Below are 12,169 nucleotides of genomic sequence, written 5' to 3'. Positions count from 1 at the left end.
GACTGTCCAGTCTCCAGTCTCTGGCGTGTTCCATCTCCTGTTAGTCACCAGTACTGGACTTGTCTGAGGTCCATCACCTTGACATCATCCTTCCCAACAACTCACAGAACTGGGGATTGTCATCATTTTCCACTCTCAACTCCTTTGAAGTGTAACAGCATTGAGGAGTGCTTCCAGCCGAGGCCTCGTACATTGGAGCAGTCTACCTAGGACAATAAAGGGAACCAAACTATCCAGTCTGATAAACCAAAAAAAAAAAAAACAGGAGTGCAAGCAGAAGAGAAGTTCAGTTGGACAGTTTTCAGATCTTTCACTTCCTCTCGTTTATATTTCCAGTTCAAACATGGAGACACAAAATATCCTGTCTTCAGACCCCCTGAAAGATTCCATTAACAACCTCAAAGAGGCGCTCAATGACGCCATCTCAGAGATCAAGTCTCTAAGGACTGACATTGGGGCGCTGATGAATTGGCATGGACAGATCAAGATGGAGGCAGAGCAGCTGAAGGAGGAGCTCAGGCAAACGAATGACCTCCTCAAAAATGAGACCATCCAAAGTGAAGCAACGACTAACGCTCACCTGGATGCACTGACCGAAAATGCTGAACTGATGTACGAGTTGAAGGAAATCTTGGAGTCTGTGGAGGACACCATGAGACAGAAGCTGGAGAGGAAGGACAAGGCCTGGATGAAGGAGGTGCAGATGATGAAGCAGCAGGTCCAACTGTGCCAGGAGAGCTGGCTTAAGAAGGAGGAAGAGTGGAGGATGAGGAGGAAGAGTGCCGAGAAGTTGTTTCAAAAGACCGAAGGCAACTCGACAACAAATGACAGGGAGAATAAATGTGTCCAAGAGGAGAGAGATTTGGAGGAGTTCCTAGATGAAAGAGACAGTCAGCTGCCCCTGGTTGATTCCATGGTCAGTTTGTCAAGTCCTACTCTGCCATTGGAACAGCAAGGACATGATGTGGAGCACAAACCAGAGTACCAGGAAATAAACGTGGTTGGTGAGAAGAGCATGTTATTGCAGAACGAGAAAGTGCGGAAAGACAGTGAAAAGATGAAAAAACAGTCACGGGAAAAGAAGGTGAGGTGGGCCCCAGCACCAACCTGTGAGCCGAATGTGAACAGAACTCCCAAAAGCACAGTTTCCAAATCCTGTGCTCCAGCGCCCTCTGTTTCCCACGTACCTGCTCTGCAGAGCCTCAACAACGAAGGTGAAAACAAGCTGCCAGATGACAAGGAACTAAAGGGAACAGAGTCACCCCCAGTCAGAGAGGACGTCTCTGTGGGCGTGGCTCAGTTGGACTTGCTTGGCGGCCATATTGTTTCAACAGAGAAGAACTCAGACGCTGACTCTCTCCACGTGGATCTGATGGTTACCAAAGACGCTTCACCAACATCTAAATGTGCACAGCCTGTTTGTGAAGCAGGTGGATGTGGGAGGGACCTCAGCCAGATCAGTGCTAAGCCCCTCCCCCAAACATGTTCATCTGGACCAGAGGAAGACACTGTCCCTGCTTTGTAACCTGAGACCAGCCAAGATCGGGGGCATAAATCTAGATTTTGCATTGTGTACATTGGTTCTCAGGTCAAAGTGAATCAATATCTTGATACTTCAAGTGTCATGGTATCACAACGGTATCAACAAAGTGTCGGCTGTGTCCACAGTGTCCACTCTCAGCAGAAAGTCGTAAAAGAGTCAGTCAAGGATACAGCAAAAGGCCAAACTGGAAAACTAGTCCTTCTTGTTTTATCATATGGGATGTATGACCAAAGCAGAGAAGCATCCAAATATGATGTATCTAAAGCAAGATGTTGCAAAACACTTTTATTGAAACTTGATGAAACAGTCCTAGTCTATAGAGCTCTTACAAAGGTCTCCCGAAACATTGTCAAGATGTCACTGCCATTCAAGGACCACATCAATCGATCTCCTGGGACATAACCAGGTGTAGGCTTGGAATCATCCAGACAAAATTTGCAAATACCTCACCAACCCCACTACGATCTCTCAAGAACCGTCCAGACCACAGACAACCCAAGAAACTGTGCTCTAGTTTTCACCCCGGTGCATTGAAATTGAAGAAATGAATCTTTGTCTCCACATGTGACCAATGGACTCACAAACTGTCTGGGGTGGACCCTCTCTTCACCCACTGACAGCTGGGATTGGCTCCAGCACCCTCACCCCTCCCTCATGACCTTACAAAGGAATAAACGGTAGATATAGGATGGATGGATGGATGGATGGTTGGTTGGTTGGATGGATTAATGATTTTATAAAACCAATAAGACCTGGTTCTTACTGAACCCTTCATAACTTTAGAAAGAGCTCGTAAAACCTGTGGAAGAGTCTGTCATGAAGCACAAAATAACCACGTGTAAAGTCCTTCTCTTCTTATTAGTTAGCATATTGATCCAAACCCAACAGCAAAAGCCCCGTCAAACCTTGAGAATCTCTGGAGTCAGATAGAGCAGTCATAAAGGATTTCATTTATGTTTTTTAAACATAATAGCTCTCTAATTTGTTTAAGTGTGAGTGAGAGTATTTATGGAACTGTGAATTTAATTAAAGAAATGCTTCATATAGTATTAAAACATGGATTTAATTTTGAGACCATTGCCTAGTTCATGTATAAAACCTTTTTATTTCTGCGCAAACCTTAATGTAATAAATTGGAAATTTCTAAATTACGTCCTAATTAGTTTCATTTCGACATTTTATTTCATACTTTGTGTCAGTTTCATTTTATGTATTTTATGTATGTTGTTTTTTACTTTGTGTCAGTTTCGTTTTATGTATTTTATGTATGTTGTTTTTAAACGTGACCAGCAGAAAATGTTAAATGTTAAATGTTGTGTTGTTCTGTATAGATTGTCTCTTCTGGTGCTCATACGTAGCACCTTCACACCATGACCACACTTCCTGTGCAGCAGTTTGGCCTGTTCTGTGGTTATTTTGTTCAAAGACTAAACCACTTCTTTGTCTTGATGTTGACGTTGAACCATCACACTACCATCTGTAACTCGTCCTGATTTCAGATCCATCGTTGGACCAGTACACTACATGCTGCTGGTTCTTCTCTCAGAGATTGGGCCATGGGATCGTCTTGGGGAGATCTGCCCCTGTGCTACCACGGTGCCATTAGCAAAATGGAGTGTGAAGATATTCTTAACCAGAAGAACAAGGATGGAGCGTACCTGATCCGTGACAGTGAGACCATTCAGGGAGCCATGTGTCTGTGTGTGTAGTGAGTACACTATCATGTATACCTTCATGTCCTGTCGTGTCCTGTTACTGCGCTCCTGTTGTCTTATTATTTATAAAGGTAATTATAATCTTTTTATTAAGATGTGGTCAGAAATGAACAGGAACCAGGTGTTATGGTCGCCCTTTGAGGTTTCCATGACGATCGCTCAATAAATATAGACATGATCTTTTCAACGTCTCAGTGCAACATATGCGTAGGTAACTATACTTTGTTGGCACAAGCAAAAATTTTCTAAAAAAATATTTTTTCTAAGTAGCTAAATTGTAGCTAAAGATTTCTCCTAGTTGGTTTGAAAGCAAAGTCAGGCAAGAAAAAGTGGAAAGTTCGCCACAAATAACCACGAAGGAAGGGATGGAAGTCAGTGAGAATAAATTACATCGATATCAGAATAAAAAAAAAAATTATAGCCAGGAATTAGCTCTAAACATTATGTCCAAAATGACATGATGATGATTATTGTTGTATCAGCAGATTTCATTATGTTGGTTTTCTAATTTATTTTCCATCTCGGTGGTTCAGTGTTGCATTGTCTACAAAGATATTGGCCTATTTTTTATTAGTTTCATCTCTTTTTTCTTATGAACAAATATTTACCTCACCTACGTCTGTTGCTAACGCTCACCAGCTGTGTTGTCTCTGTAGTAAGAAGAAGGTGGTGTACACATACAGACTTTTTCGCACATTCTCTGGACAGATCGCCCTCATGGTAAACAAACACACACACACACATTCAGGTGACTGATCATGTAACATTGGTGAGGTAAGGTGAGAATTAAATTTTAGAAAATAATGATTTTCGGCTGTGTTCTTTTCTTTTCAGACAGCACGGGGCGTAGAAGAAATATTCTTCAAGAGTGTGGAAGATCTGATTCTTTACTTTAAGAAGAAGAACAGGGGTCTGGCCATGCACTTGCGACATTCTGTGAAGAGAAAGGCTGTCTCTTTGATCCAACGTCACAGGCCACCTGAAAGTGCACCTGTATAGGAATCCCAGCTTCAGGAGTGTGCCAGTACGAGTTAAAACGTTTTAATTGTGCACTGGTGATACCAATATATTTCAGATCTTTGGGCTTTTTATTATGTCATACGCATACTAATATATATTCCCTGCAATTGTAACAAAGATGTGTTTCCATTACAGGAGCTATAATCTGGAACTATATATTTTTGCCAAGAATTATATGTAATGAGATGTGGCACTGTTGCTACAAATTCCTGGAATTCCTGGAAACAAGAGCAATGGTGTTATTTAATATTTATGTATTAACAAATATTTTACTACTTTTTATGTCCTATACGACATAGACTGCAACATTTAATTTTTTTTAAATTGTTTAATTTAAATTTGATTGTATAAATAAAAATGTTAGTATTCTGTCCTTTTTCCTACTGTATAGAGTCATTATCACTAACTACTACAACAATTATACTAATTTAAACAAGAGAAACACATAAATGCACAGTAATCAGTAATTTATTCTGTTTTATTTATATTTTTGTTCGTCTAACTCCATTTCCGGTTTGGGCTACACTATTCGAGTGGCTTAGGGGGAAGTTCTGTTCGATCATGTTGGGTTGGTTTTTTTTTTTAAACATGACGGATATTTTTATCAAATATATACTTTTTTAGATCTAATAAAATAACCTTTATAAAATATTAGAATAGCGTAGCCCACAAAACATTATTTAAAGCATGTAGCGGAAAGTCTTCTCCCCTTCCTCAAACATGGTCGGTTCCCGGCCGGTTTGAAGCAGAAGCGGGAGGACGTGACGTAGCCGGCTGTTACTGTGCTGTATTTGCTGTTGATGTTTGGGGAAGAAAGTATAAATGTTTCAAGTAGACCGTTACGACAAACTATGAAACCGCGTTGTAATATTATCTGATAATACCGTTTGTGAACGTTACTCAAAATACATTACTTTATTTGCGCTGGTTAGAAATAGCCTGTATTTGAAAATTCAATATCGAACAATTTAAACTAACTGCGCTGCGCAGGATGGACCTGACGACGAGTTTGAAATCTCTGCTGTTGGCCATCCGTCAGTACAAGGATAACAGGACGACAGAAAACACAGCACAGCTGCAAAGACAAGTGGAGGTGAGTTAACTTTTATACAAACTCTAATGGATCTAGATAATCCTTGAATTAATTGTGGACGCGATACTAACACTGTTTAAAACACGTGTCTAAATTGTTGGAGAAAAAATTAAATTACCAAAAGTTGTTGATGTGAAACGTTTATACCTGACATTAGCAATATGTACAATGTGTTGGGAAATCTTTAGCAATAATGTGCTCTGGATATTGTATTGTTTAGTATATTGAAGAATGTACAGACTATATATGTATGTATGTATGTATATACGTATGTATGTATATATATGTATGTATATATATATATATATATACATATATTATTTGAAAGTAATGGAGACAAAAGTCAATTGCAAACTGTTGCATGACAAAATGAAGATTTCTTTGATACTTTGATAATGTTCTTCTATTAAAATATAATTATAAATTAACATCCTGGGACTGTTGCTATGATTTTAAAAACATCAAAAGTCAATGTGAAACTGTTTTTGCAGGATGTTTCCAGTCTGAAGTGTGACCATCTGCTGTCGTCAGGCCAGGTTTTACCCTGCGAGTGTGTGAGTGGACTGGTGGAGCTGGCTGGAAGTCCAAACACTAGCCCAGCTCTGATCAGCTCCATCATCAACCTGCTTGCTCAGCTAGGTAAGTTGTCTGAGTGCAAACGGCTTTGTTGCTTCTCGACACCACAGGTGCCACTAGTGATGCACTGAAATTAAAATTCTTGACCAAAACCGAAAATGAGGAAACACCGAAAGAAATTGTTATGCCAATTATTAGTACCATTGCATTTATGGCTCTCAATAAAAATTGCTCTAAAGGTGCCAGAAAATTCGGTGCATCCTGTGCTCAGTGCTGTGACCGATCATCAGCATGAAAATGGTCAGTTGAAACAGAAAACAATAAAGATCCCAGACAGACTCTAATCCTGGTACTTGTCCTTGTTGTCCTTCAGCCTGTGACAATGACAGTCGGGGAATTCTTCACAGCAGCTACAACCTCACCAGCACTTTGGCCTCCGTTATTCATTGTCACAACGCCACTCCAGAAAATCCACTGGTACTACAGGTACGTTTTTTTGCACTCACTGAACTGCCTGTTTGTTGGTGAGGACTTTTTGTCAAACCCATTTTCACCAGGGGCCACATCAGCAATACAGTTGCCCCTGAAGGGCTGGGTGTAAAGTCTGTATAGATCTCCAGTGTCAGCCACTGGAAGAACATTATATAAATGGTAGATGGACACAAGTGGAAATAACTTGTGTCCAAGACTTTGTCTGTGTTTTTGTTTTTTGTTTTTTAGTATGTACGTTTTTGCGTCTCTGTTTTTTGTGACTTTTTCTCTACGATGTTTAAAACCTGATGTACGATGTCCACCTTTCAGTGTCTGCAGGTACTGCAGAAACTGACATACAACACACAGATCTTCCAGTCTACAAACTACATCCAAGAGCTGGTGTCTTTCCTTGTGACCAACATGTAAACCCCTCCCCTCACAGTCCAGTCTGATTAAAATGAAATGACAGTCTGTGAGAGGTTAGTCCAGGAGTCACCATTCTACCTTTCTATATCACTGCAGCCAGTCTCAGAACGATGACATCATCATGCCCTGTCTGGGTCTCATGGCCAACTTGTGCCGGGACAACCTGTCAGTGCAGAACCACATCAAGTCTCTGGTGAGTTTTTAAGCTGATTTCTTCTAAATGTATCAGAATCTTAAGTCAAAGTCACTGAAGAAGATTCAGGACCACAAGGTAGACCGAGATAAAAGAATTAAAAACATTTATTTTATTTTTTTTTTAAGGATAATGTCAAACCCTTTTACCGCACGTTGATCAACTTCCTTGCTCACAACAGTCTGACGGTGGTGGTCTTCACTTTATCCATCCTGTCCAGCCTCACTCTGAATGAGAAGGTTGGAGAAAAGGTAACAAAAAAAAATTTAATTATAAAATATGTTTTGTTTCACAAACACACGAACCTTTCTTTGGAATGGTTTCAAATGACAAAGAAATGCTTTGAAATCAGCCTTTACACAGAAATGTTTGTTTGTTGTGAAAGTGTTTGGTTCTGATTTCACTGCTGTGTCAAACATAAATCTCTTTCCTCGTCAGCTCTTTGATGCAAAGAACATCCACCAGACTTTCCAGCTGGTCTTTAACATCATTGTGAATGGAGATGGGACCCTGACCAGAAAATACTCTGTGGACCTTTTGGTGGACTTGTTAAAGAATCCTAAAATAGCCGACTACCTGAGCAGGTGCAGTATGACCCCAGTCTGCAGCAGGCCTTCATCAGCCACAGTCTGTGTTCTCTCTCTGCTCTCTAACACTCTAACATCTAACATCTGGGTTAGTTCTGGAGTTTTTAAGTCATCTTCACTAATGTTTACCTGTTTATAGGGAACTTCTGTTCTTCTGCTGTTAAACCTCACATCAGGAAAAAAACGACACACAGCTGAAGCCAACTTTTATCTTCAAAAGCTGATTCTTCAGCTCAGTGTGAACTCATTTGGCAGGGACTTAAACTGCTGGTTTATTTTTAGGATTTTGTGTTTATGTATTTTTACATTCTTAGGTATCCACACTTCTCAGCGTGTGTCTCTCAGGTTTTAGGACTGCTGCAGTCCAAAGACCCAGACTCTGCAGCCAAGGTGAGACCAAAGAAACCCGACACTCCCCTTTACCGTCTTTAACCAACAGGTCCCTGCTGTTGTATGTAACACGTGTCTTCACTGTGTGTGTGTGTGTTTTGCAGGTCTTGGAGCTGCTGTTGTCCATGTGCAGTGTCTCAGGTCTGCGCACGCTCCTGTGTAATGTTGTCTTCAAACCAGCCTCAGCCAAGCTGAAAGCTGGCAGTCGTAGACAGGTGGCCGGACGAAAAGAAGAGTCCGGGCTGGCTCTGGTGCAGTGGCTGAGTTCCCCTGTGGAGGGCACCGAGTCCTGCTCTCTCCAGGCCCTGCACCTGCTGCATGAGCTATTGAAGGTATCACCTAAACTCTTGGGCTGGGTGATTAAAATGTGATATAGAAAGAGACTGTGTCGTTTTAACCTCTGAAATCATTCATTAAAAAAACTGCCTCTTTGCTGACGTCAGGTGGTTCCTCTTCTCGTCGTCTGTCTTTGACTTTTGTTTGGTGTTTGTTGTGATCCTGTCAGGAGTCTTTGGGTTCAGCCAGTGTTCCAGATTGTGTCGTCGGCTTTGTGGAAATGCTGCTTCCTGTCCTGCTGTCGCTGCTGAAGGGCACTCCAGCAAAGAGTGACGCTCACCTGAGGAAACACTGTCAACGTGTCACACACGTCACTAGTCTACTGCTCAATATCCTTTCCAGACAGAACTCCTCCTGTTTTCTCCTCCTTCTCTTCTGCTCTTTGTTTTTGTGATCCTGCTGGAACTTCAGCCTTAACACCTCCACTCCTCTGCACTGACGACTCCACCAGATCCATGGTGTCGTGTCATATCAGCGCTCAGCTCTGCCTTTCACAGGTGGAATCCCTGCTCTCCTGTTCCTGTAGCAGCAGTCCACTCACCAGTGTTCCTGCCGGCTCTGACGACAGTCTCAGGTGAGTGACGCTCAGAAATGTGGCTGGAGTTTATTTTGTTTAATATGTCAAATACAGACTTTAGCTCAAAACTATGAACCGTTTTCTGTTCATCTGAAATATTTGTGTGTGTTCTCAGTCAGGTGTGTGCAGAAGCTCTGCTGAAAACTCTGGAGTTGATGAGCAAACTGAGACAGCAGGTGAAAGACATGGAGACCAGCTTCTACAGGATGCTACAGGTAAAAACACAGGTCAAAGGTCACAGGCGGTACAGTCATCTGACCCAGGTCAGATTGTTGTGTTGTCTCTGCTGTGGTCATTTCCTCCTGCTGGTTTTCAACCCTAGGATCAGAGGATCATCACTCCTCTGTCTCTGGCCCTGACCTCTCACCACAGAGAGTGTGTTCAGACTGGACTCTCGCTGCTGTTTGAAGCCACTCCTCTCCCAGACTTTCCCTCCTCAGTGTGAGTCTCCCACTGTAGACAGCTGTAAAAATCAGAACAGCTCATGTTAGCCAAAGGTTTGGTGCATTTTTAACTGGTGGTGACTCATAGATGAACCACCTTCAGACTGGACTCTGGAGGTCCTTGTCCTCATCCTCCTGTCCTCCTGTCTTCTTCTGTGCTGAACTTTTCCATTTCACCTGAAGTCTTGGAGAAAGCATGGCCGCCAACAACGCCTACCGCCTGAGAGAGGCCGAGCTGTCGGTCAAACGTCTGGCCGTTCAGGAAGCCCCCCCTCCCAGGTCCAACACTAACCAACTGGACTCGTCCACCTCCTCCAGCAGGGGGGTTCATAGTCTGGTGGAGAAGATCCAGAACGGCCTGGAGGTAAATGGATCCCAGAACTTATTCATGTTTGAAGAACAGAACTCTCACTGCATATTTGTGTGTCTTCCCTGGTGTCAAACCCAGTCACAGAAACATCTCTTTCCTGTGTTGCAGCTGCAGGAGCAGGTGAAGGAGTCGCACGTCTCTGAGATCATCGATGTTTATGCTCAGAAGATCTCAACGTTTGCAGTGAGTTTCTTTTTGTGATTAGATTTAATTTTTCTGCAGAGAATTAGATTTCTTTTAACTTAACTGTATTTCACATATTTTCTTATATTTACATCTTGGTCTGTGCAACAGTCTGTGCTTGGGCTGCGGATGCTGGTGTTTATTTTTCATAACTTGATCTGTGCTTGGTCTGCGGATGCTGGTGTTTATTTTTCATATTTCTTTAACCTTTATCTGGACAGTCTCAGGAGCGCCGCCTGCAGGACTTGTTGGAGGCCAAAGCTGTGGCTCTTTCTCAGGCCGATCGTCTCATCGCTCAGTATCGTTACCAACGATCTCAGGCTGAGGCTGAAGTGAGCTTCACTCAGCGTGTGACACCACGAAGGCGGTGATGATCATTATCATAAATGTTTTGTGGTTTTGTGGAGTGAAACAGAAACCGGTTTCTGTTCCTTCAGGCTCAAAAACTGGGTTCTCTGCTGAAAGACGCCGAGCGCCGCTGCGAGGATCTGCAGTGTGAGCTCCGTAACCAGACTCTGGAGTTGGAGCGCTCCAAGGTGGACATGGAGGCGCTGCTGCAGCACAACACCAGACTGCAGCTGGACTCTGAGGAGCACCAGGCTCTGAAGGGAGGCTACAATGCCCTGCTCAACAGGTCAGAGTCACAACACTGGCCACTGATCAAAATAAACTTTATTTATATGTTTCAGGTTTAAACCAGGCTGTAATTAAATTAATTTTTAACAAAACAAAATAAGTATCAGGATTTATTCCTTCCAGGAATAAATCCTTTCACACTTCCAGGTTTAATCCTGAATTTAAGAGTCTGAAATCCACACTTCCAGGTTTAATCCTGAATTTAGAAACCCTTGTTCTTTTGCTTAAAAAGTAAAAAGAAAATCTTTGATTTTGTGTTTATTTTGATGAAAAATTCTCTCTGGAAAAATAATTATTCAGGATTTTTTTTGTTTCCTATTCAGATTTAATGAAACTGAACGTCTGCTGAAGGAGCTTCAGATTTCCCACATCTCTGTCACCAAAGTGAACGACACTCTGAGGAAGAACCAGGAAGCTCTGCAGCTGCAACATGACAAGTAAACGACCCCCCCACCCCCCAACACCCACAGAGTCTTTAATCAAACAGTGATGCTGAAGACATTCACTACAGACCAGCGTTAACCCTGACCTTCTGTTCAGGCTGACCTCAGAGCTACAGGACAGAGACGAGGAGGTCAGGTCGCTGCAGTTGGACCTGCAGCACAAAAACTCTGACATCACAGGTCTGTCGCACCATCACTGTCAAACTGTAATATTAATACTTAGTGGGTTTTATTCCACATGCTGTTGTTGAGGTTCAAGTTTGAAGTTTGAATCCACTTCACCAGGTTGGAGCTCAGTAGACCCTCGAGGTTCCTCTGAGGAGCACTGAGCCTGGCGTCGTCCTCAGTTAAAGCATCTTTAGTAGGATTTTAGACGTTTGCCTCTCTCACGCCCTCTGGTGTTCACATCATTGTCTCTGTCAGGTCTTCATGCTGAGCTGCGCGCTGAAGGGGAAAAGGGAAGACGGAAAGACGAAGAGAGGAAAGAGCTGGAGGAGACTGTGGACGTTCTGAGGAAAGAACTGAACAAAACGGAACAATCCAGAAAAGACGCCAGCATCAAGGTAACCACAGTGTCACTGCAGCCGCTCTGCCGCTGCGTCCACTGTTACCGCTCTGCTCCTCAGTAAAGACGTGCTCTCTTCTCCAGGCCTCCTCTCTGGAGCTGCAGAAGAGCCAACTGGAGACCAAGCTGAAGCAGAAGGAAGACGAGCTGAACAAACACTCGGCCATGATCGCCATGATCCACAGCCTGAGCAGCGGCAAGATAAAGAATGAGGTCAACCTGTCACTGTGACGTGGTGGAGTCAGAAAACAGAACACAGAGTGTCGCTGTGACGAGACTCCACGGGCCGTCAGTGGAATCCTGCTCTGTTATTGGTCAGTTCCTGGAGGATGTCCTCGTACAGGTTTGCACCGTTGTTTGTGTCAGAGCAGCGGTCTTCTTCGTGGTCATATGTATGGACGAAAAACTGGAGAGTGCCACCAACTGGACTGGAGGGTAATGCGCTACGGTCAGACGCCACATCTAGTTAGGTTTCTGGAGACGAGGACAGTCCCTCGGTGAGCTGCTCCATCTAAACTGTGCTGTGTAACTGGGTTTTTTTTTTTCTTTTTAAAGTCATTGTCTAATCTGTGTGTGTGTAATAAATCCAAAATTCATAA

The 12,169-nt window shown here is 42.9% G+C and overlaps 2 protein-coding genes across 2 annotated transcripts; both read left to right on the top strand.

Moving 5' to 3' along the window:
• The first annotated feature begins 2,832 nt into the window (after positions 1-2,832).
• si:ch73-264p11.1 (SH2 domain-containing protein 1B) lies at positions 2,833-4,645 on the top strand. Its single transcript, XM_025054465.1, has 3 exons — positions 2,833-3,251; positions 3,915-3,978; positions 4,093-4,645. The coding sequence occupies exons 1-3, from the start codon at positions 3,100-3,102 to the stop codon at positions 4,255-4,257; spliced, it is 381 nt and encodes a 126-aa protein (XP_024910233.1). The 5' UTR covers positions 2,833-3,099; the 3' UTR covers positions 4,258-4,645.
• Positions 4,646-4,804: 159 nt separating this feature from the next.
• Positions 4,805-11,838, top strand: cip2a (cellular inhibitor of PP2A). Its single transcript, XM_008308339.3, has 21 exons — positions 4,805-5,371; positions 5,863-6,010; positions 6,321-6,433; positions 6,749-6,843; positions 6,944-7,040; positions 7,169-7,291; positions 7,479-7,624; positions 7,942-8,017; positions 8,122-8,349; positions 8,523-8,682; positions 8,780-8,927; positions 9,046-9,145; positions 9,253-9,371; positions 9,557-9,737; positions 9,852-9,926; positions 10,148-10,258; positions 10,364-10,560; positions 10,886-10,999; positions 11,103-11,185; positions 11,429-11,568; positions 11,655-11,838. Exons 1-21 carry the CDS (start codon positions 5,270-5,272, stop codon positions 11,799-11,801), a joined length of 2,703 nt encoding a protein of 900 aa, XP_008306561.1. The 5' UTR covers positions 4,805-5,269; the 3' UTR covers positions 11,802-11,838.
• Positions 11,839-12,169: the final 331 nt, after the last annotated feature.

The sequence above is a fragment of the Cynoglossus semilaevis genome, chromosome 3, assembly GCF_000523025.1.
Source record: "Cynoglossus semilaevis isolate Cse_v1.0 chromosome 3, Cse_v1.0, whole genome shotgun sequence".
In the NCBI taxonomy this organism is placed as follows: domain Eukaryota; kingdom Metazoa; phylum Chordata; class Actinopteri; order Pleuronectiformes; family Cynoglossidae; genus Cynoglossus; species Cynoglossus semilaevis.
This window is presented reverse-complemented; position numbering and strand designations above follow the sequence as displayed.